This window comes from Ammospiza caudacuta, chromosome 1 (assembly GCF_027887145.1).
Source record: "Ammospiza caudacuta isolate bAmmCau1 chromosome 1, bAmmCau1.pri, whole genome shotgun sequence".
Taxonomy (NCBI): domain Eukaryota; kingdom Metazoa; phylum Chordata; class Aves; order Passeriformes; family Passerellidae; genus Ammospiza; species Ammospiza caudacuta.
In genome coordinates this window covers 32368996-32392327 of record NC_080593.1, presented here as the reverse complement: position 1 = coordinate 32392327, position 23332 = coordinate 32368996, and the positions used below count along the sequence as shown (strand labels likewise).

General features: G+C 39.1%; 1 protein-coding gene across 1 annotated transcript in view; it reads left to right on the top strand.

The window, feature by feature from the left end:
• The window catches only part of RAPGEF5 (Rap guanine nucleotide exchange factor 5), a 155937-nt gene that overhangs the window by 111016 nt on the left and 21589 nt on the right, over positions 1-23332 (top strand). Inside the window, exons 12-20 of the mRNA XM_058801400.1 lie at positions 8901-8979; positions 10097-10241; positions 12086-12183; positions 12918-12948; positions 13881-13959; positions 16915-17064; positions 19210-19307; positions 21001-21123; positions 22320-22498. Coding sequence (XP_058657383.1) covers positions 8901-8979; positions 10097-10241; positions 12086-12183; positions 12918-12948; positions 13881-13959; positions 16915-17064; positions 19210-19307; positions 21001-21123; positions 22320-22498 — 982 coding nt within the window. The remainder of the gene's footprint in view (positions 1-8900; positions 8980-10096; positions 10242-12085; positions 12184-12917; positions 12949-13880; positions 13960-16914; positions 17065-19209; positions 19308-21000; positions 21124-22319; positions 22499-23332) is intronic.

Here is a 23332-nt window from a genome sequence, read left to right as displayed (position 1 = left end):
TACTTTGGGAGATGCCTGATGTGAACAAGGAGTGTCTGCCTTCTGCTTGTGTGAGGATTTCACATTTCACATGTGCATTAGAATACCTCCCTTTACTGTCAAGTTTCACTGCATGGAAAGCTTCAGTGTTTTAGTTGCAGCAGTCAAAGGCACTTTTTTAACAAAAAGTATCAGTAGCTTAGAGTGGCTGCTATAGGCAACATTTCTAATGCTTCAAAATCTGTAAGGCATAGAGGATTTGTCCAATAATTTCAAGTAACCCTGACCATTATAGCTGCACATGAATCACCAGGGCTCCCTCCCACCTGGGGAAAAAAGAGAGCTTCAGATTTCTATGTGGAAAAATTAGTGTCTCATTAAAGCTGGACAAGTTTGACATTTGCTCTCTGCCTGTGGTTTCAGGGCTTTTTGTCTCTCCAACAAAATAAGAAGCTCCTCTAATACATGTGATAGCAGCAACTGGAATGCAACTTTAGGAGCATCTTTGACCTTACCAGACACAATGTGTTTGATTCATTCTGCAGATGTTAAAATACTGCCAGAAATTTCTGGGAGACGACCTTAGAAATGATTCCTAGTTCTGACTTTTGTCCTCTAATAAAAAAATGTGGTTGTACAAGTTAAATATCTTGCCCTTATGTATTTTAGTTTTCTAACCTAATGTCAGAAATAAATGTCTTGCTCTTTATTCCTTTGTGCATTGATTTCCCAGTGCCTTGGTGGTTAGGTGACATAACTACTATAATTGTTTTAATACATTAGCAGCAAATTATATATCAATGTTCTTTTTTTTCCTTGACCTTTCTTTCTCAACATCATTTTCTTTTTTTTTTGCCTCATGCTGTGTCCATGGTGGCATAGCACTATTAGAGGATTCGATTTTGAATTAAGGGCTAATCCTGCAAGGTCCTGAGCACTGTTGCCATCTGCTGAATGCAAGGGAGGTCTGGGACCTCTCAGACTGAGCAGTATCTTGCTAGATCAGATAGCAATTTGCATTTACTGTTTTTGCTCAGAGACATCCCGACATTTTTAGTAAATTGCTGTGGAATTACAGATTACTGAGGAACTTCTACCTTTGAAAAGAGTTGCTGCCACCAAATCGTTTTTCCGTTTCTGCAGAACAAGCAATTTTGTGATTACAGCTCGGCTCTCAAATGCAGGACCTGTGTTTGCATTGCTGAAAGGTTTCAGAGCATTGCATAGTATTATATGAATTAAACCGCACAGAAAATCTACGTGTAGCCTTGCCTTCCTTGAGGTGTGTTATATTTTTTCTCGTTTTGCAGAAGGGAGGAAGAGGTGTGACGGGAGTTTATCAAGGTGTTGAGCTTTCAGCACTGAGAGGCTGAAAAACTTGGAAATGCTTTGCTGTAGCCCTCATTTTGTTTAATTTGAACTAAGTGACTGATTATTTAAGATAGAAAAAACTGTTTATTCCCTATAGAATAGTAAGTAATCAGCATCCATTTTACTCAGGCACAGGGCTCATCTGTCTGTTTGCCCAGCTGTAACCTCATCTCATAGGGCTGCTTTTCTTGGTGGCTGTGAGAGATGCATGTTGTAACTGTTTCTGATCAGTATGGTGTTGCTAACTCCATCAGTGAATATTTTCTTTCTAAAAAAATATTTCCAATATGAGCTATGAGGTCAAAAGGTGCATTAGTGTTATTGATCACAGCTTTTCAGTCATAGCAGGATAAAAATTCCAAAGGATTCAGCTGGTCTAGCAGTTGTCTCTTTATTCCCAAATATATTCTGGGGAATGAGCCTCACAAAATGTTAGAGAAAAGTGTCTGGTCCTGCGAGGTAGAGATGATGCACTGAATGTAAATGAGAGCAGAGTTGTTGATGATTATTTCATTTGTAATTCTGGCTAATACTGGTAAGTGTATTAACATAAGGGGATGTCAGAAGCTGACCATATGGTCATCTTATCATCTTTGCCATAGTCACAAATCAGATATGGCATGGCTAAAGGGTTTTAGAATTTGTTCTGTGGTGTCTAAAATACTTTTTTTTCCTCATCTTCTTTGTATTTCTCAAAAATATCTCCCTCCTCAAACACCAAAGAGGTTTCATTATCACACAAAAGTCCCTCAGATTTTGCATTGATGTTTGAAAAATGTGTGCGTAGCCCTACTTCTATTTCATGCTGCTGGAGTTCCTACATGCTGACAACCAATATATTATACTAAAGTTCTTACATGATGAGGATGAGGAAGATATTATAACTTCTTTTTTTTTGTTACATTTCTGAAAGATAAGTTGAGCAGGAAGGAAGACACTTAGCAATTTCCTCTGCTTGGAAAGCAGAAGGTTCAGGGTGTTATATTTTTAATTCAGTGCATGGTTTTCATTCTCTGAGTTTAATTCTCTCATACGCATAGTGACAACCACAGCTGCTCTGTAGCATGACTAAGGCTTGCCACTACAGTGGCAGGAGTAGTTTTCACCTATGAGTTACTGAGTTACAGCGGCTTGTTCATTCAGGTTTTTTTTTTTCCTTTTTTTTTTGTTGTTGGTGTTTGGTTTCTCCTTCAATCTCCATACAGGTTTCGCCTCCACCAGCAAATCCTTGGAGAAAGCTGAATGACTGCTTTGCATAAAGTGGAAAAGGACTTGCATTCCAGTGATTTATCTATATTTTCTTATAATCCGATTTAGTGTGGAATACAAGCCTGAAAAGCCCTTAAATCTTTCTGTAATTCTTGCACAACCATTCACAATAGATTTGTACAGTGCAGTCTAAGAGATTTGGGTTCAGAATAGTGATAAGTTTAAAAAAAAAATCAACCCCCCCCCAAAAAAACCCCAGATTACTTGTTTTTCTTTGCAGTTTAACAGATTTCACTGTCAGTACCCTCTCCCCAACTAACAGTACATGACATATACAATCTACAGAGAAAGCAATATAGAGTCTATATGCACAGAGTCTATATGCTTATACTCCTCTGTGTAGAGGAATTTGCCTCTTGTAAACCATGCAATTATAAAGAAGAAAAACCTCAATGCATTGGATGTTTTAAATCCTGTTATTGCCTTGTTTTTCATAGCTCTATTTTTTTCATAGTATTTAAATAAGCATATAATGGAAAGGATAGAACATGGAAAAGGAATGTTACAGAGAGTGGAAAGAACAGAGTCTGAAAAGTTGTTCTGTAAAGTCTAATATGAAAAAGAGAATGGTTCTTGTCATCTCAGCAGTCTGTATGTCACTGAAAGTGGGGGGACTTGTTTGGCATATTTTTCTGGTTTTGTTTGTTTTTTCTTTTTTTTTATGGTAGCCATTGAGAAGTAAGAAACCAAAATCTATTCAGGATGTAGTAGTGTGATCCGAAAACCAGGACAAACTGGAATTTGTCTTCAAGTTATCTCTTCTTGTGGGTATAAAGGGATTAATGACTCAGGCATTAGGAATAATTGTATCTGGCTTAGCTGGACAGTTTGTCTAACATTAGCAGTAGGGCAATAGGTGTATTCTAAATGCAGTCTGAGCTATTGGACATGTCTGTAATGTAGATGTATATGCACTGTTGGTTTAGCTGTGGTGTTCCAAAGATGCTGGTTAATGCATGTGCAGGCTAGTAAATAATATGTGAACATATAGATTGCTAGGTGTGTAGTTAGAGATGTGTAGCTATCTGTAACCCCTGAATGTTTTCATACTTTTCCTTCTTTGCTCATTCTATGAGACAGCTTTTTTAATATTTGCTTTTTAGAGTTGTCCCCAAATATATCTAGTTTAATCAAATGAATTTAACTTTTACTCAGTGTAAAAAGGCATTTCCTTTAGATTAAGTCTCTTTGAATATTTATGTTGCAAGTATTTAAAATGAGGCTGCTCCACTGATGCCTCACACCAACTGCAGTAGTTTAAGAAAATGTTCCAGTTTGAGAAGAGGGTACAGATGCTGGATGTGGCAACAGCAAGATGTGTACTGCCTGATTTGTTAAATATGTGTCACAGATGATTTTTCTTTACAGATGTGTATTAATTTCTGTCCTAAGCCTTAGTAACTGATAGCCTGCATAAAGAACAGTGTGGAGAAAGGAGAAAAGGAACGATTGGAAAATCATATTTGGTGTGCAAACCCATTCTTTCCTCCTGTCATTGGTAATTGTACCATCACCTTGAGCTGGTATTTGTAGAGCTGTCTTCTCAGAGAGAAAGGGTTTCTCCTGTTAGAGAGGTAGGTGGGCACACAGAAAGCAGCAGAGAATCCTGACTGGTTTTTCAGTAGGTGGGAATACGTGATGTGTTCATCTAAATATTTTATTGTTTCCTGTCTCTGGGACCCTAGGTCCCCTTTCCCCTGCATGACAGCCATTGTTGCTGTTGGCTGTCATCACCCTGTACAAAAAATACAGTCTCATGTAGATGTGTTGCTGGCTCCTTCAGGAACCAGAGAAAGCAGATGTTCCCTGGGTGTTTCACACAGGTGAGAGTGTCTCTATACTGCTTTTTCTAACCTCAGCCACCCTGAATGTGTCTTGCAGAGGGACTTGTCCATCACAGAGGAATGGGAGGAGCAGTGCTAACTGTTCCTGGTAGAACTGTGTCCACGCTTTATTTCACTTGGGAGGAGGAGGGAGCTCATAGCCTGGGAGAAACTGTCTCAGCAGAAGCTGGTGCAAATTGATTATTTAATAACAAACAAGCACAGTGCCTGCTTTTTTATTATTTTTATGCCTATGGAACTCACACAGAAGTGGTGTGGTGAGATTACTGCCTAAAGCTGCCCCCAAAGAGCTGCAAGAACAGGAGGCCTTGGGACTCATGCTGTTTCTGTTGCATGTCTTAATGAAGCTTTAAAATGCTTGAAATTGTCTTTGAAATGAAATATTCCATAGCTGCAATTTAACTCCAGATTTTTTAATAGTTGCTTAGCCAAATAAAAGAAAATTGTGGGGAACAAAGGTTGATGACTAGAAGAAAAAGTTTAAATAAAAAATTCATGGAGAGAAAAAAATATAGCATCATAGGCTTTTGCACTAAGATTTCCCTTCCAAAGTCTTTTCTCTTCCAACTATTACTGTGAATTTTACTCTCCCTGTTTGCTACAAACATTAGAAAAGCTTTTTCTGTAGGAATGATAAGAAAAATTGTCACAAATTTAGGCAGAACCTGGAACACTGAGTAAAATTTTAAAAGGGGTATGCATTTCACTGCCATTCTGAGTGCGGGTATGGTGAACTCTAAATTATTAATGAATTGAGGAATTGCCTTTTGTAACTCTTAAATCAAATGTGACTAAACAGAAAAATCTCAGAAAGACTTTTGTTCACAATTGTCAGCCCGACTTGTACAGTCACAGCTCTTCCTCATTCGAATTTACTGCTCTAGTGGCCTTTAGTAACAGAATGAATAATATGCTGTGAATAAATCCTCTCATGGTTACCCTTTCTCTCCATTTGTAGATTAAGACCAACAAATCATTATTTGTGGACACATATTAGTGTCCAAAAGTGTCTGACAAATGCGCAGTTGTTTGTTTTGAGCAAATTATTTTTGAAGTGTCAGTACACCCTCAGGTTTTGTGTTCCTGCTATGACATGAAAAAATATTCTGGAATGAGTTTAAATTACAGGGCATTTAGAAAGAATATAGAGAAGATAGTTACAGTGAACAGTAGACTTCAGGGAAAGACCTACATGCTAGTTCAGGTATTTTAAAATATGAATATTATTGTTAAGTCTTTAGGTGATGTCTGGTAATAGATATTTAATCTTGCAAAAGCACTTTCATTGCTTACTTGTTAAAGTAATTTAACGGATGAGTGGTGCTATTAATGGACCACATGTATAATCCAGACTTTTTTTGTTCGAAACATTCCTCTAGGGTTTAAATTTCTAAACATATTTAGAGGCAATTTGAAGAAATTTAGCCTATACACAAGCTGTAGAAAACATAATTTATTAACTGTTCTTCTGCTTTTAGAGGATAAAAGAAATCACTATGTATACATATGTGCAACTTTAAATGGGCTGAGTGATATACCTTCTTTTGATGGGGTTGTTAGAAACCAGACTGTGAATGGAAGGACGTGGAGATGAACAGAGGGTTTAAAACTAATTGTAAGTTATCTGAGCAAACATACAGTTCCAGATTTTCCATCACTTTTTGGTTTGTTGTGTTGTTTTGGGGTTTTTTTTGAGAGAATTGCATTAATAATGTCTATAACATAGTTCTTGCAAGAAAAGACGACAAAACAGCAAGAAACTTACATTATAGTAAAAACAGTCTTTCTTTCCACCCCAACACTTTGGGATGCTGGAAGAATTGACATCTGGAAAGCAGATTATCAGGTTATAACAATAAACATAAAAGTCTTTGCTAAACACCAGTTATTATGATAAAGTCACACTCTTTCGAACAATTGGAGAAGTTCTTTGATAATATTGAGGCTTTGCTTCAACAAGGAGTTAATTTATTTTCCAAACATGTGGCTGTGTTTTGCTGAAACTCGGATATCACCTACACAGGGTTGGAAATTAGGGAAATAATCTGGTGTAAACATCTCTTTGACTTTGTGAGGATCACTGCACAGTCACATAGTTCAAGAAAGAACTTAAATGTGTTTGTTGACTCCAAGTTCAGCTGTTTCCAAATAAATGTTTGTGAAACCCCCAACTTTAATAGCCTCATTGTACCATCCAAAAGATGTGCAAGAGAATGAATAGATGACCTTTCAGATAGAGAACAAGCTGCTCACCATGTCTTTTCATTTACTGGGACAAAATACTCTTTTTCTGCAGAGATAATACTTTCCACCATTTTTAACAATGTTGGGTAGAATAACGAGTTTAATTGTTTTGCTTCTGAGTGCAAGGGGTTTAACCTGTGCCTCCTTAGATCAGGACTCTTTCTAAACCAGTACTGTTAAGTGCATTAAGTGAGATAGACTTATTTTAATTCTTTTTAAAAGAGACTGGAGGTATTTTGGGTCCTAGACTTGCAGGGTAGGATGTCATTAGCTATCCATCCATGTTTATCCACGTGACTTTGAATGATACATGGATGAATTCTTATTGCCATTGTGCACCGCAGCTATGGGATCAATAATTTACTGATAAGGTCCAAAGCAGCTGTAAAGGAAATTGGTCTAAATAATTTTGAAGTTGCAGTCTTGCTGTGGAAAGCTGCTGGGAAGCTCTCAGTTGCACACTTGTACAAAAGCACTAGCTTGGACTGGAACAGATCACAAATGGGGAGAAAATCAGGATATGGAAATCAAGGCTCAGCCTTGTCTTTCTCATATGAGGGGTGGTTGGTCCTTAGTGTTTGCAGTTGTAAATCCACCACTTAAATCACAACTTAGTATAATGCTGACTAATACCAGCTGGTTATACTGGTAAAATATTTTTGCTCTACAGTATAACTGAAATCACTTTTTATTCAGCCTGTCCATGTTACTGTTCTTATCTGAAAAAACTACAGCTGTTCTCTTGTTAAAGGAAACACAATGTGTTTGCTGAAATTTAAAAAAATACAGTCAAAAGGAATCCCTCAAAAGTTGAGGGAAATCTTACAATTTGGAAAAAAACCCAACAAAAAACACAAACAAAAACAAAAACAAAAAGCAAACAAACAAACAAAAAACCACCAAAAAAACACCAGAGGAAGAAACAGAAACTTTTTTTTTGTGGTTACCAAGACCAATTACATTGTCTATTTGCAGTAAAGATTTCGTTGTGTGAACCAAATAGTCTAGATCATGCATCGTGCATGAGTAGTTTACTAAAATTAGAATCAAATTTGTTTACAAATTTTGTAATAATTTCATTTGGAAGGGAGCTGTGAAACTGTTGGATCCAACCTGTGCTGGAAGCAGATTCGGTTAAACCAGGATGCTCAGAGCTTTGCTCAGGCAAGCCCTGAATGTAGTGGTGTTGGACACTGCAGGTAACCTGTCATGTCTGGCCTCTCCACAGGAGGGAAAAATAAGTATCTTAATCTAGACAAGTTTTCTTTTGTTGCCATCTCTGATGGTTGTCCCATATAATTTTGTAGCAAATCTCCAGGAAAAGTCTGGCTCGGTCTTATCTCCATTCTGCCGCTGGGGTTTTGAAGACACTATGAGATTACCTTGAGCCCTGTCACCCAAGATCAAACCTAGTGCTTTCACCTCAGTGATGTGTGCTGTAAAGGTTTGGAAAAATCCTAAAAATAGTGTGACATGGGAATAAGGAATGAAAAAGTTACACTGAAATCCTAAACTGTCTGGTTCTCCGGACAACCTGAGGTGCTAACAGCTTCAGTGTGTAGCGTTGGTCTGTTAGCAAGTACCTTCAGCCTGGTCTTGTAACACTGATAGAAACCAGGAGGAGAAAAAACCTTCATTGATACAATTGAACAAACCTTAGAGAAAACTTCTCAGCACTTACAGTGATGCCCACAAGACAAACCAAACATCCATCTAAACATTTGAGTATATTTATTTTGTGGTTCTCAACTACTGTGCATAGATGTTAATCACAGTTCATGGCAATCCTAGTTTTTTTCTCTTATTACCAAAAGCTATTCTTCTGAATTTACAGAACAAGCTAATGTGTGGAAGGCTGCTTTGTGTGCAGCTGAGGTAACCAGGATGGCAGTGTTTGTTATAAGGACTCTTTCTTACCGGTTCCTGAACTATGATGAATTATTTTGTGCATAATTGTTTCTGTTGGTGCTTTGGGAGCTGAGGATGTATTTGTTAAGTAAAGGAACTGATCTCTGTAGTGGCAACACATTGTTAACTTTTTGAAACTTAAATCTTTATGTATTCTGTATTCTTTTGGAGTGTTTTTTAAGGGCGGGGGTCCTGTTCCTGCCATGCACAGTAACAGGAGTAGATGCTTTCTTCCTGCTCTTGCTAATGTATTGTACCTTGGGCTTTTTTTGTCTTCCTCTGCAGAAACTCTCCTGGATGATTTCCTTCTCACATACACGGTTTTCATGACGACTGATGACTTGTGCCAGGCCCTTCTGAGGCAATATCCTTTTACTGAAGGTTGTATTCAAGGGGGTCACACATTTACTCATAGTTGTATCTAATGTTGAGCCTTATATCAAAGCTACATGCTTGGTTTTGAGACAAATGCCTAACTCAGAGCAACAATGCAATTTTATGTCAGCTTTTTTTGAAGATAAATAAACTTTTATAATGGTGACACGGTAGAATTTAAATAGGGGTTAAAACCTCCCCAGGTTATGTTAATTCATAGAATACCTACATGTGCATAATACATTACAGAATATGCAAAGAGAAAAAGTAAAGAATTTTACAGTCTCTGCTCCTTTTATCGTCTAATACAGGATATAAATCTTAGCTCATTTTGAGACAGAAGAATTGTTTTCCTGTATTTCTAATGACTTGCATAAGCTACTAAGCTATTGATCAATGTTTGAATAAACTTGTGACTATAAAATGAACCTTTTGTTCATTTGTTTGTTTATTGTTTTTTTAAAATCTTTTCCCCATCTTTAAATTTTGGGCTGAAACCATCAGATTTTTCCCTTACAAGACAAAGAACCGTGAAGAGACAGGAACAGTGTATACTGTGGTTATCATTGGACATTTGATGCTTCTACCTTATGAATAGAGAGAAATGGTAGAAATAATATTTTGCTTTTTTTTAAATTTTGATAGAGTCACTTCTGCAGGTAGTATAATTTGTACAGACAAAAAGAAACTGACTTCCTTTGCCTGATTTTTGTGTTCTTGTTATGCTTCGCCCTTCTTCCCACAGACATTCACATTGGCATCAGTGTACAGGGCAAAAGTTCATTCTCAGTTCTGCAGAAAATATATGACTGAACATTGTATAATTCCTTTTGAATTGATTTTACTTTTATAGACTCACCTCTCTAATCTGTAAGGGGAAAAAAATCCTCTTGGCTCAGAGGATGAATTGAAATTCCTGTTACTGAGAATTCATTCCCAAAAGTTATGAAACTCCTAAAGCTCCAGACAGGATAAAATATTTAAAACTGAGCAATGCAATCAAAAAAACCCTTTCTTTAGCAAATGAGATAATTGCAAACTCTTTGCCAGCAGTTAATTTTAAAGTTTCTTTGAGTTCTTATTATATGTTCCTTAACCTACTGCACCTATTGTGCTAAGAACCACCAAGGGAAAGAAGATGACTCTGATGTGTCCTGTAGGAAAAGAAAAGTCTTGCATTTGGTGTCTCAATGGACTTCTCTCTACAAAGACTGGTTACATGAAGATGAGCATTTAAAACAATTTTTAAAGGTATTGAAACCATTTCTGTGATGCATTTCATTACTGCTTAATTACATACTGTGTCTAAAAAGCCCCAACAGGAAAATCTATAAAACATATTTTTTCATACTTAGATCTTTTCCATTAAATCTGTAATATAAAATGATTTACATATGTCTTCTTTAAATGCCTTAAATATAGCCAGTTTGAACAGAAATCCTGTATAGTCAATACAGTCAACATTAAAAGCATTACTTTAACTTATGAAACTTCTGGAACTCCTGTGGTCACTAGAAAATGTGAAAAGTTGGGAAGGTAAGAAATAAAACTACAAAGATGTGGACATTCCTTGGACACACCAGTCATGTCTGTCAGAATAGGGTCTGCAGTCAGTATCCAGAGGATCATGGACACTGGGAGTTTTGAGGTGATGTAAGAGATGCTGCTTGGACTGAGGAGTGAAATCCTATTCCATGGTGTTTGCTGGGTAGACATGGAGAGCAGCATAGCTTTATGTATTTTTGAGAAATAAAATTTTGTTCCTTACTTGTTAGCTAAGTTCTTCTCATATCTCTGTATGAGTTCCAACAGGTCTTACTAATTAATTAATTAAGCCCTTGTTAAGTTGAAAATAGCACTGTTGTTGAGAACCTGAAATCAATCTGGTTACTTTTTTTTTTTTTTCAGTATGTATTTTTTTCCCTGCTGGTTGAAAGGTGAGGGTATTTTAGGAGACTTTTCAGTATCTTACACTTTTACTGATGAGGTTCTTTGTCTGTGACTGGAGATCTTCTTAAAGGTCTTTTGTCTCTTCAGTCACTTGCTCAAGACTAGGGCAATGTGGATAAAATGTTGAGATTTCTTTTTTTTTTTTGTTTTTTGTTTTGTTTTTTAAGTAGGACACACTGCATATGGAAGGAGAGACCTTAGGATTTTTGCTTTTTGGTACTAGGTGTGTATTGCTGTACTGGAAAGGGGACATCATTTCAGGCATCAGTTATGTCACACTGAGTTGCACCTGGATGCAGGGCTTTCTGGCCATGGAGGTGTGTGACTGTGCACTGTCTCACAATTCCTCTTCTGGAAGCTTGTGTGTAGTATAAACAGCAATAATGTTAATGATGGTTGTAGTTACATGTGCAAAACCAACATACAGGGTCACAGGCTAAAATCATTCATGCAGAGATCTTTGAATGTGGAGGCCAAAGCAAACCTGGTGACTCAGCTCATGCATGTGGTCCTTGTTTCTTAGAAGGGAAAGGGAAGGATCTACGTGCAGATGCAGAAAAACTGTAGAGAAAATATTTCCTAGAATTTCAGTCATGACAATGTCTTCCCCCAAAATTAAAATTAAGGTTTATTTATGTGTTAGTTTACAGCTAGGAAGAGTTGTTGGAATTAGTGGGAGACATCAACTCAGTTTAAAATGCATGCAAATGTGAGGAAAGGTAAAGTAGAATATCTGCCATTTTAAAAGTCTTAATCTGATGAACCTATTTGTTATTATTTTGAATAAGTGATGATGGTGTAGTGTGCTGTCATGCTTCAGAATGTGTTATGCTGACCTAACCAGGTTTTATGTAATAGCCACAAGTGGTGTTTTAAATTTTCCTGTTTATAGACAAAATAGTACAAGAATTTTGCCCTCTTGCTTGGTACACAGTACTAAGTAAGAGTGTTTTTGCAAAGAATATTGAATATTGACCAGTCTGTAAATTTAAACAGGAACATTCTCTCCTTACATGTTTTGCATAAACATAATGGTAAAACTTGTTTTAGTAGGTTAGTGCCTGAATTGACTTAGACCATTGATGTGATGCCTTAGATTAATGTTTGAGTTGTCAGGTGTGTTAAGGCACTGCTTTGTTTTGTAGACAATATACAGAAATGTGTTAGATGATGTGTATGAGTATCCCATTCTTGAGAAGGACCTGAAAGAATTCCAGAAGATACTTGGGATGCATCGCCGTCAGTAAGTATTGATTGTGTCAGTGATCAAGTCTTCTTTTATTCTGAGTGTAATTTATTTTTGTTGCTATCTTTCTGTAATTCAGTGAAGTGGTGAGAGGCATATTCAGTTTTACAAATCATCTCTTCTTAAAACTAAGGCTAGATTATTCAATTTTTTCTGATGTTTGTTAGGCAGTGTTTGTGACTCAACACTCACTCCCATCAATTTCACTTGGGATTACTTATAGACAGAGCAGAGTTTGTGAAGAAGCTGGCAAAAATTCCCTCAGAAATTGCAGTCAGTGACTTCAGATGGTGCCTTCATTTTCTCTGCAGTACTGAGAAGCAAATCACTTGGAATAGTCATCTCTGACTTATTATTTTACTATTAAATATGACATCTATAAGAATATTTAAGTGGCATGTTTTTCCAACAAATGGAGGTTGTTTCCGTGGTTTGGCTATTGGAGAAGTGGGAGGAGCTGTGCACTTGAGGATGACTCTGGCTGCTGTGACTACTCCAGCAGCTCATGAGCTTGCAACGTTGCTTTTCACTACATCAATTATGCAAGTCAAAGGAAAGTTCTCTGGCTGAGCCCACTGCCTTTAGTTTTTCCTGAAGAACTTCTGAGGCCTTTCTGCAGTGATCATTTACTGTTAAAAACTTGCTGATGTTGTAAAGTTTGTTATAGCTAAAACTTCCTTTTCCTAAGCTTTGGCTGGAAAGAATAATTGTGATTTTCCTTTTTGTTTCAGCACTGTAGATGAGTATTCACCTCATCGAAAGGTAATGCCAACTTGATTGTTGTTGATGGCTAGTTAACTTACCATCTCACTTTTTTCCCCCTCTGCCCACTTCTCTCTCTTTTCTTGGCTTCTTAACTGAATGTGGCTGGTGACCAAAAACATGACAGGACACATCAGTGAGGTTAGACCTGCAAAGCTGCTTAAGGAACATTTTTTTTTTCCTTTGAGTGCATCCTGGATATCAGCAGTGTGAGCTAAGCTGCAGTGGTTGTGACAGTATTAGCATGTTAACAAGATGCTTTGAGATGTCAAAATTCAGGAGAGGCCTGGGAGGGTGTCCCCACAGAGCTAGAGGGATGTAAGCTGGGCAAACCAGGCTGAACACAGACATTGACGTGGATGTCACGTAAACAGAGCAAAGGGTGCATTTGTTGTGACAGGGACAGACAAAAAGAGAGGAACATGAATCTGTCTGTCTGACTGGAGGGAGAAGTTGCAGCCAGAGAAAAGTTGGTGTACAAACTGCTCGGAGGTGAATTGCTGTGTTTGTCAGTTTTACTGGGCTGAAGGTGAAGTGTGTAATAAGCTTAAAATGTTCCTGCAAAAATGTGGAAGGCAGAACATGAGATTGTAGTGAAATTGCTAAATAGGCTGATTGCTACATGGGAAATGTATATAAGAAGTGTGTAAGAAATGGGCTCTGAACGTTAATACAGAAAACCTTGAATTGTGCAGGCTGCTTAGCCTTGGCATGTCCTGCTTCCTCCAAAATCCCCACCTTGGCCATTATTTACTAAGGCAACTCCCAGTTTACTGCTCCAAGAAAGGCTGAGTGTACTTCCTATGCAGAAACCTTTTGGCCAGACATATGGGTTAAATGCTGGATTCCATGAATTACTGCTTTGTAAACAGCAGGGATGCAAAAAATCACTGATTTTTTTTCCCCTTTGTTTCTTTTCCACTCCTTCACAGAATAAGACTTTTTTCCCCCAGTTCAGTGTAAAGGAGAACTGGCTGCAGCACAGAGGAACTGTGAATGAAACAGAAGAAAGTGAGTATAAATGAAAGAATGGAGGGAAAGCTCAAAAGCTGTACAATTGTTTCAAAAGGACTTCAATGCAAATATTCTTTAGCTGACATATAGCTTTTGAACAAGACCTTAGGGACACAAAAGAAGAAATATTTGACAAGTTTTCCTTCTTCCTCCTGGTTGGTAGGGCTCAGCAGTGCCATGATATTTCAAGGGGGTTTTTTCCCTGTCCGGTTCCTCCAGCACCCCTGTCACAGTCCTGTGTATGTCCCAGGTGTGCTGGCAGCCCATCCACCAGCCATTAGTTCTGCTCCAGTTCATGCTCTTGGTCTCTTGACCTATATCTTGGCTGTGAAATGTGAATGAACAAGCCTGTCACATGAAATGGGCCAGGATCTGCCAGCTCTGTGAACATGCCTTAGCTCCTTCTCTGCTCAAAAACATCTCTGTGTGGAGTGTGAGGTGCCACTTCACTTTAATGCCAGCCATTTCCAAAGGCAATTCCCTCCCTCACCATTGGTACTGTAAGGCAGTGAGGCTGCCACCCTCCTGCAATGCCTGAGCCAGGAAGGAGGCAGAGAGGAGAACACTGTGTACACAAGCAGGGAACGGCAGAAGGACCTCCTACCTGGCTCTTTGACAGTAGATCTTCATTTCTCACTGGGAACAAAACTCCAGAAGTTCACTTGAAGTCAGTGTATTTTTAGTGCTCATTTGTGACAGAATAAAAACTGAGCTTGTTCTATGCCAAGTCAAAAGACTTGCACAATGTGTGCTGCTGATACATAATCCTCTTTTTGTGCTTCAAATGTAGGGGGTTTTGAGGTTTATGATACCAAGCCTTCTTCTAAAAATGTTATTTGTGGATGTGAACCCCCATACTCATTATGTTTTTGAAGCTGGACCCAGCTTGTGGGTGACTGGAAAGGAAAGGGTCCTGGTGCAAGGGAGGGGACAGACTGTGTGACTGTGGTAGGACAGCCGCCAGGACAGGACCCAGCAAGGCCAGTCCTGACTGAGTTAAATTGCTTTTGTCTCACTGCTTGAGAGCAGAACCCACGGATTATGATGGGATTGAAGGAATGAAATAGCCAGAGTGAAGTTGGGGAAGGGAGAGACAGATGCAGAGGATGGACATCTAACATGTGTGGTGGATTGCTGTCTGGCTGATGGTGCTTGTGGAGGATGGGTCTGTCCAGCTGCACTGTGCCGCTTGACCAGAGGTGTTTTATCCTCGGTTGCAATCATTACCAGGGCAGCTTGCAGCCCATGGCTACTTCCTCCCTCTGGCATTCCCTCCTTCTGACAGAGGAGCAGCACAGGCTCCTGGAAGAGATGATGTGGTCCATCCCAAGAGATACCATAGATAGAATGTTGGAAGGGTGTGAGGGGGAGAATCACTATGGTGGTTGTGCATGAGCATCTGACCTGTGGGTTGATTTAGTTCAGTGTTAAAAGAAGGATGAATCAATAGCCCATTTATAACATGACATCATGTCATTGTCCCTTTGCAAATGACCAAGAGGACATTTCAAACAAAGTCAGTGTAAGCAAGGTGTGTCAGTTTGCATATGGAGTCCAAATATTCCTATCGGATTTTTTAAAATTTATTTTTCTACCTTGTAATTTCAAGTGCAGTTGGATGTCTCCATCTTCATGATGTGTATCTATTTTGATAAAATATTCTGCCATAGAATGAGCATCTCATTTACTCTCTGTCAACAGAGAAAGGTTAAAAAGGAATTATAAAATCAAATGGCTTTTTTTCCCCAATACTCAATGCTAAGTTCCTCCTTCATTCTCATACTCATTTTTTCTTTACTACAACAGGAAAAAACCCTTTTCTCAAGGATAGAGTTCTTAACTGCTTCTGGCATAGTCTTCACTAATGAAAGTGCCCTGAAGCCATGAAGATCTGTAGGACAAGCAAAGAGCTATTGCTACATACATCTGTCAATAAAGATAATAAAAAAAAATATAACAGTTCCTGAGAAGAAAAGTTGTCCTGTGTTGGCATGGTAGCAGCCTGTCTAGAATAAGAAGTGCTAGAGGAGAAGGAAATTGAAAGTTTAATTGAGCACTGAAGTGAGTGTGAAACTAAGAGCTGTGACGATTCTGATTAGCATATGTAATTTTCAAAATATTTATGCAAGTCTGCAGCTCAGTTTCTTCCACTTAAGTGTGGCAGCCATATTTCAAAGAACTAGCTAGGGCAAACTCTGCAAAAGATGTAAACCTAAAATTCTGGCAGGCAGAAAGAGTGTACATCCCTTTTTGTAGCAGAAAAAAGTAATCGCTGAGCTGACCACAGCATTCCCAGAGCTGAACCAACTCATGGTCCTCCGTGGAAGTAGTGAGCCCAGTGAGTTTCTCCAAACCAGTCCCATTTATATGTGCTGCTTGTGATTCAGGAAATGAGTTGTCAGAACTGATTGTATGGCAGTTTGGGCAGTCTCTGCTGGTGCTGCAATACTCTGGCAAGTTGTTTAGATGTCTAGACAGATAAACTATCAGGAGTGGTTGAAAACCTGGGAGCAATGTTCTTGCAAAGCTTCCTGTTACAGGTAGAAATGGAGGTCCAAAATAATTTCTGCAGCAGACATGAAGTATACTGATTTATCTGAACCTAAAATGAAGGGAGAAAAAATGGCAACCGCTGAGTTTTACAGAAGATAGGCAGTGAAGGAAGTTGTCTGTGACAAATCCTCAGGGTAGGAGATCTTAAATAGATATTGCTGTGGGAGTCTATGTTTCCATTTGCCTGCCTCTCTCATTTTTCAGGGAGAGGAAGTGGGGAGGGGAAAAATGGTGATGTTTCTGCTTAGTTTCATGTCCTTTGTGTCAGGGTGCAGTGACTGCCCTTCCAGCAGCAGCCAGCCAGCTGAGGCATTGCTGTGGTGCAGTCTGCAAGTTTGTTCTTTGCTCTGTTCAGGTATCTCTGCCTACAGCTGAGCATGTCTTTGTTCCTTTGTGCAGTTTTCTGCCGTGTGTATATAACAGAGCACTCCTATGTCAGTGTGAAAGCTCAAGTGTCAACTTCAGCTCAGGAGATTCTGAAGATCGTGGCAGAAAAGATCCAGTACCCGGAGGAGGAGTTGGCGCTGGTGACAGTCTCGTTCTCTGGTGGTGAGTAACTTCCCTTCATCTGACTACTCACCTTTTATGGCATCAGGTAAGGGAGGGCTGGCATTTTCTGATGCAAGGATACAACTGTTCCTCTGTGGGCCCACAGCTGGGTGACCAGGGGAACAATGAGGAGCTGCTTCCCAGAGACTTGTTTCCATGGCAACAGCTCTTTCTTGGGTACTGTGGGATGTAGCATCTCCTGGCTGGGAAGGGAGTGTAAAGAACTATCAGTCTTCAGCAGAATTGCAAGGTTATATTTCTTTTTCACATATGAATCTCCTATTTTGGAATTTAAATTAATTTTGAAGGCAATGAGGCATGGTTTGCCTTGAAAATGGAGACGGGAATAGCAAATACTATATGCATGGCTGTTTCCTCATTTATGGCATAGGTAACAAATATTCTTGAGCTGAAAGGAGGAAGACATGTATTTGCACAATTAAGACACTGGAAGCAATCTCAGCAATATTTTGTAAGCAGCAACTGACATCTTTTGCCTATTGTTTTAGTGTTAGTCATTAAATAGAAGGTCTTATTGTCTTTTTTAAGAAAGACTATAGTGATTGTGGAGTGTTACTAGAGACCAGCCAAAGTCCCAAGATCTTCTTTGATCTTTGGCAGGTCTCAAGCTCCTTGGTCAGATTGTTTTGATCATTGTAGTGTTTTTTGGAAGCAATTTAACTAAGTGCGTAGAACCGTGAAGCTGGATCTACAAAAGGACTAAGAGTGTAGAATATCTTGGCAGTATTCTCAGATAACATTAGTTGGTGTTAACCCCCTAAGAGAAAGTATGGGTCTTTTAAGTTACAGCACTCATTGCTACTACTTTGTCAGTCTACTTAAATGAAATACACGCAAGTGCTGGCTTGTTCTGTTTGTATTTTTGATTCAGAACTGGAAGGTCACTTCCCCCCCCCCCCCCCCCCCCCCATGCGAAGCTCAATTAAATAAACCTATTTTTGAGTGCACTGATGTGTGTGTCAGGGAGATGGTGCCCTGCTCTCATTGCTGAGACCCTGGGCACAGAGCAGCCATTGGGAGCATCACACATGAGTGTCATGGCCATCCAGGCTATATCACTTTCAAGTGGATGAAAGACTTAAGGGGCAGCAGTATGAGCATTGAAGAACCTGTTTTTATTGTAGTCCAATAATGGATAAGCAAGCTCTTCATTCAAAATTACCTTGAAAAAACATAATTATAGTTCAGCTAATGTATCTGTGCATCAGTGGATAAGTGAGCATGGATAAAAGGGAAAACTGTCTGAAATTATACTTGGCTCTCAGATTTCTCCTGGTTCTACTCCTCATGGGCAATGCAGAGTCCAGGGTAGCTGTCAGTGTTCTTGGTGTAGTTTTGGGTCTACCATGTATCTGCTCTCCAGAGGATTACTTGGAGCCCTCAGGAAGTGACAGTTTTTGCAAGGCAGTTTTTAAGCTGTATTTGAAGTTTTGCTTAATTTTCCCCCCCACCTTTCTCTAGTTCATTTAAGATTCCACAGAGCTGAACCAGCTCAACTCTGGACTGGAGAAAAAAAAAGTCCCTTCTGTTTGCTACCAGTGTCCTGCTCTTTTACTCAGCTATTTCCCAAATTATTTGCTCTAAGTCTAGAAGAATTACTATAAATACTGTGTTACAAAGGACTATGCAGCTCTGCTCCATGGGGTGAATTTCATGGTGATGGGATCCTTTAAACTTCTTTTCCTGCTCACTGGCTGTGGCTACTGATTTAATCTCCACCCCTGGTTTTGTCTCCAGTGACACAGAACAGCTCAGTCTCTGGAGGCTGAGACACTCTGCTCTTACAAAATTCACTACATTTATGCTAGATACACTGGGCTGAAATTAAATGCTCTTTAAGGCATTGGAGGCTAGACCAGATGATTTCAGGGTTTCTTTCTGTTCTATGTGAAATGCAGTTTGAAAGCAGAAGCAGGAAGCTTCTGTGCTCTAGTCCATCAGAGCTATCTTGCCTTTATCATGCCTGAGCAGGGTGGAGATGATTGGTCCCTACAGAGACTGAATTTGATGCTTAGTTGCCTTCTAAGAGGTTGATGTGGCTTCACAAATACAATTGTACCTTTATTTCTCATATACAGCTTTTACTCCTGTTCTGAACCCTCTGTTTTTTTGCTGTTTTTACAGAAAAACACGCGCTACAACCAAATGATTTGGCCATCTCAAAATCTTTGGAATCATCCAGTCGTATGTTTGTGTACCGAAAAGATCTGACTGATTCTTTGGTAAGGATTGGTATTGTATATTTCCCATTTTTTGTTTGTCTGACTCTAAATCAAAACCTTAGTATTTCTCTCAGAGGGCTTTTGCAATGCAGAATTTATTTTTTGCTTCCCTAGTAAAGCTTACTGAGCTGCTCTATTTCTTGAAAAAAAAAAATCTTTCATTAACAGCAGTTATTTGACTGAACAGTAATGGAATTTGTTCATCAATTTTAAATAAACCAAAGCTTCTGTGCAGCTTAAATCTTGCAATCTACATCAGCCTGGGGAAGCTGACCTGTGTTTGTACCAGAATGGATGGGATGAGGATTATTCAGGACTCTTGTGACTCTTTCCTCCCCACCCTGCCTTGTGCCTCTGTGGTGAAAAAGTGGTGAACAAATTCCCTGGAATTACTACATGTGGAAATAGATGTTTTGTAAGTTCCACAAGACCCATCAGTGTCACCCCTGTGTTGTGGCAGCTGGTGTGTAGCACTGGGGGTGTGTCCTCCTTTCTTTCTGTCAGTCTGTCTCTCCATCCTCTTGCTGTCGCTGGGAAGGTCAGCAGATGGAGTGGCAGCAGATCTCTCTCATCCTTCCTTCCCTCTGTCTTCAGGATTGCAACCTCCCTCCCTCCATGCTTTCCCAAAACCTCAGTGAGGCAGGCACAGTCAGGCACTTTGGTGTTCCAGTAGTTTTCTGCTAATTATGCAGATGTTTCCAGAAGGAGTAGGGGCTGTATCACAGCTGACTTGTGCATGTTGTCAGTACCTCTAGGATCTGTGCATTCATCCTCGGGATGAGAAATGCCTATTTACATTTTGTGGGATCAATGTGCCCTGAAGAGCTGACATGCCACTATCATTGTAATCTGTCATTCCCATTATTTCTGGCTTTTGAGTCATCTCTAAAAATGTGAATATTAAGGGAAGGTTTCCAGTGTAGACAGGCGATAGCCAATCTAGTTTCATTAGTTACATAATAAGGATTGCAAAACTTGCTGTTGCTGTCTGAAATATAGCACCAAAGTAATGGCTTAACTGGTAAGAATAATCTTCCATTTTGGCAGATGGTTCATGTGCCAAGTTTCAGACTGATGAGGTTAAAAAAGCCAAGAGAAATGCAAAACTTGAAAATCCCAGCTAGTAATTGAAATGTCAAATTACCCTGAATGCCAGCAATACCACAGCACTCCACAGTAATATACTAAGTAACTTTTATGAATCAGAACTCACAGCATTTTACTCTTTGTTAATTACATTTGGGGTAGATTAATCATAAAATATATGGACTTTTGTTATTTGTAAAAGTGGACTAGAGGGGAAGTTATGTGCATTTATTCTTAATCCAATGTGGTTTTAGAATTATTCTTTTATATCAGAAAATTTACTGGTGTCTTAATTTAGATTTTATTTTCATTATGCTCTCTGCTTGGCCAGTGTTTTATATTCAAGGTTGAGAGAGAGAAGAAGAGAGGGAGAAAGCCTGACTCTCCAAAGCAAATCATTGATGCTATTGACCATTTCCCATTTCAAGCTATTTATTAAAGAGGTTATAGCTCCTTCATTTTGATTAGTGGGGAAAAAAGCCCTCAGAGTGCACTTAGAGAAGATTACCTGCTCAGCTCTGTTTGGTACCTTAGTCCAGTAACTGTTTCATTGCAGAACCTTTGGCATTTCTTGAGGAATTTGTTTTGCTCTTGTCTGTTCATTTAGAGCCCATTTTCTGAAAATGAGGAATTGCAGCAAAGATCTGTGAGGATTTTGGGAATTAACACCTGGGATCTTGCCTTAGAACTAACAAACTTTGATTGGAGCCTCTTCAATGCAATTCATGAGGTAAGAAGCACCACATCCACTTCCAGGTATGTTACTGTCATGCAGCACTGCATCGCTGTGGTGGATTTTGGAGCATTGGTACTCCTGGCTGCTTGCTTCACTGTCATGACAACATGATTTGGCAGCTCTCAGTCGTGGTCACAGGTCCAAGAGCTACTTTTCAGTCCTTGAGACTGAAAAGAATGGTCAGAGGTTTGTAACTTTTCTGTGTTTGGGCATCTCAGATGTTCCCTGTATACCTGATGTGTTCTATTGAGATTTGCCTCAGAAGAGTAGAAGACCATGATTATGTTCTAAAAACTTTCTCTGTGAATGTGTTACATATGCAAAATGTCCTATGCACTTGATAATGTTTCAGTAAATATGGGACTCCACAAATAGGTGTTTTTCATATCACTTTAGCGGCAAAAGAATTCACAGCTTCAGCAATTCTGATGGACACATCACTGTCCCTGTTCTTGTTAGGCTGCAGTAAGATGAAGAATACTGGGCAAGCTTTATTAAATGAGATAATGGTGCACTTCAGGGCCCATTGGGTTGTTTCAATGACTTTGATGGGTTCTGGTTTGGGTTGCTGAGTAAAACACACAGTTAACAGTAGAAAAGCTCTCTTGAAAATATCATTTACTGACAAGCATGTTGGCTTTCTGAGAAAATGAATGTGAAATTGCCTTGCTGTTCACCAGATGCTTTCCTTTTCTTTCATTTTGGGTTTTTTATTCAGTTTAGGCACTTTAAATTTGAAACTGGCCACGTCTGGGTTTTGTTTTTGTTTTTTTTTTACAGAAATCAAACCCACACCTTTATTGATTAAAAATTGGCTAATACAGAAACAAGTTTGAATAGAAATTTTTCAAATTCTGCAGTGGTTTGATATGGTTGATTTTTCATACTGGAACAGAAGTGATGAAATACAGAAATAGGTTGTTTATGTCTTGTACCTGGCTATAGCCAGAAATGGAACCTTGGGAATTCTAACAAGAAGAGCATATATTGCAGGATTTCCAGTCCACCTGCCTTCTGTAATAAGTCTCTAGATTTTGCTAAGCCAAACCTGAACCATTTGTGGTTTGCTCATGGATAATGAAAAAATAACCATTTGTGACCAAACCTTGTTTCAAAAACATAGTTTTAAATAATTTCATTTATATTTAAATTGTTTCTATATCCCTACTGATGTTGTCAATGTCTTCCAGCAAGAGCTGATATACTTCACGTTCAGCAGACAGGGCAGTGCTGAAAACACTGAGAATCTCAGTCTTCTGCTTCAAAGATGCAACGAGGTCCAGCTTTGGGTCGCCACCGAGATACTCCTCTGTAGCCAGCTCTGCAAACGTGTGCAGCTTGTGAAAAAGTTCATCAAGATTGCTGCCCAGTAAGTTGCTGGTGTTACAACAGAAATCCTTGAGTTCACATGGTTTGTTTGGCAAGAAGTAGGTAGAGAGGCAAGGAAGGAAAACTAATTCATCATCCTGTGTTTTGATAGTGTAGTTAGCATTCCTAAATAAAACAGTCCATAGATAACAACAGCAGAGCCTGCTCGAAACTAGGCATGGTGGAGTGTGTGCTGCTCAAATCTCCCTTGGGCAGCTTAGCTGCTGTGTCTGCAGTGCCAGCTGCAACATCCCTGCTGGTGCAGAGATAGCTCCTTCTGAGCTGAGATAACCTGAGGACTGTACAACAGAACTATTTTGGCAGAAAAACAGTCACTCACGACTAGATAGAGAAACCAAAACATTCTGTTATAAACTTGAAAGTCCTACCTCTAGAGAGGAATCTAACTGCAATAAGCTGTTGCCCCCTGTAATTCTCTCTGGAGTACTCTTTTATTTATTGGAGTGGTAGGCTTTTTCATATGTTAGATTTGACAGTCTGCTCTTTCACTGTTACTGGGTAGTACTGGCATTTATTCTATGTCTTGCAGTAGCATACAAATATATACTATACACAGAGCCTTCTTTTCTCTGTAATCACTCTTTGTCTTAGTAACCAAGGAAAAGAAATGGAGAAATTTAAATATATGCAATCATCCTTCTCACCTCTCTCTCCACTTGTTGGTCTTCTGCAATATTTGAATATGCATGGTTGTGGAAAATGTATAAATTGTTCCCTTCATCAACTGGGCTGATTTAATTTGCAAGGCACTTACAGAGGACTGTTCTCTGCTGAAGCAGTGCCTTTAGAGAAATTAATTCTTCTAATCTAATCT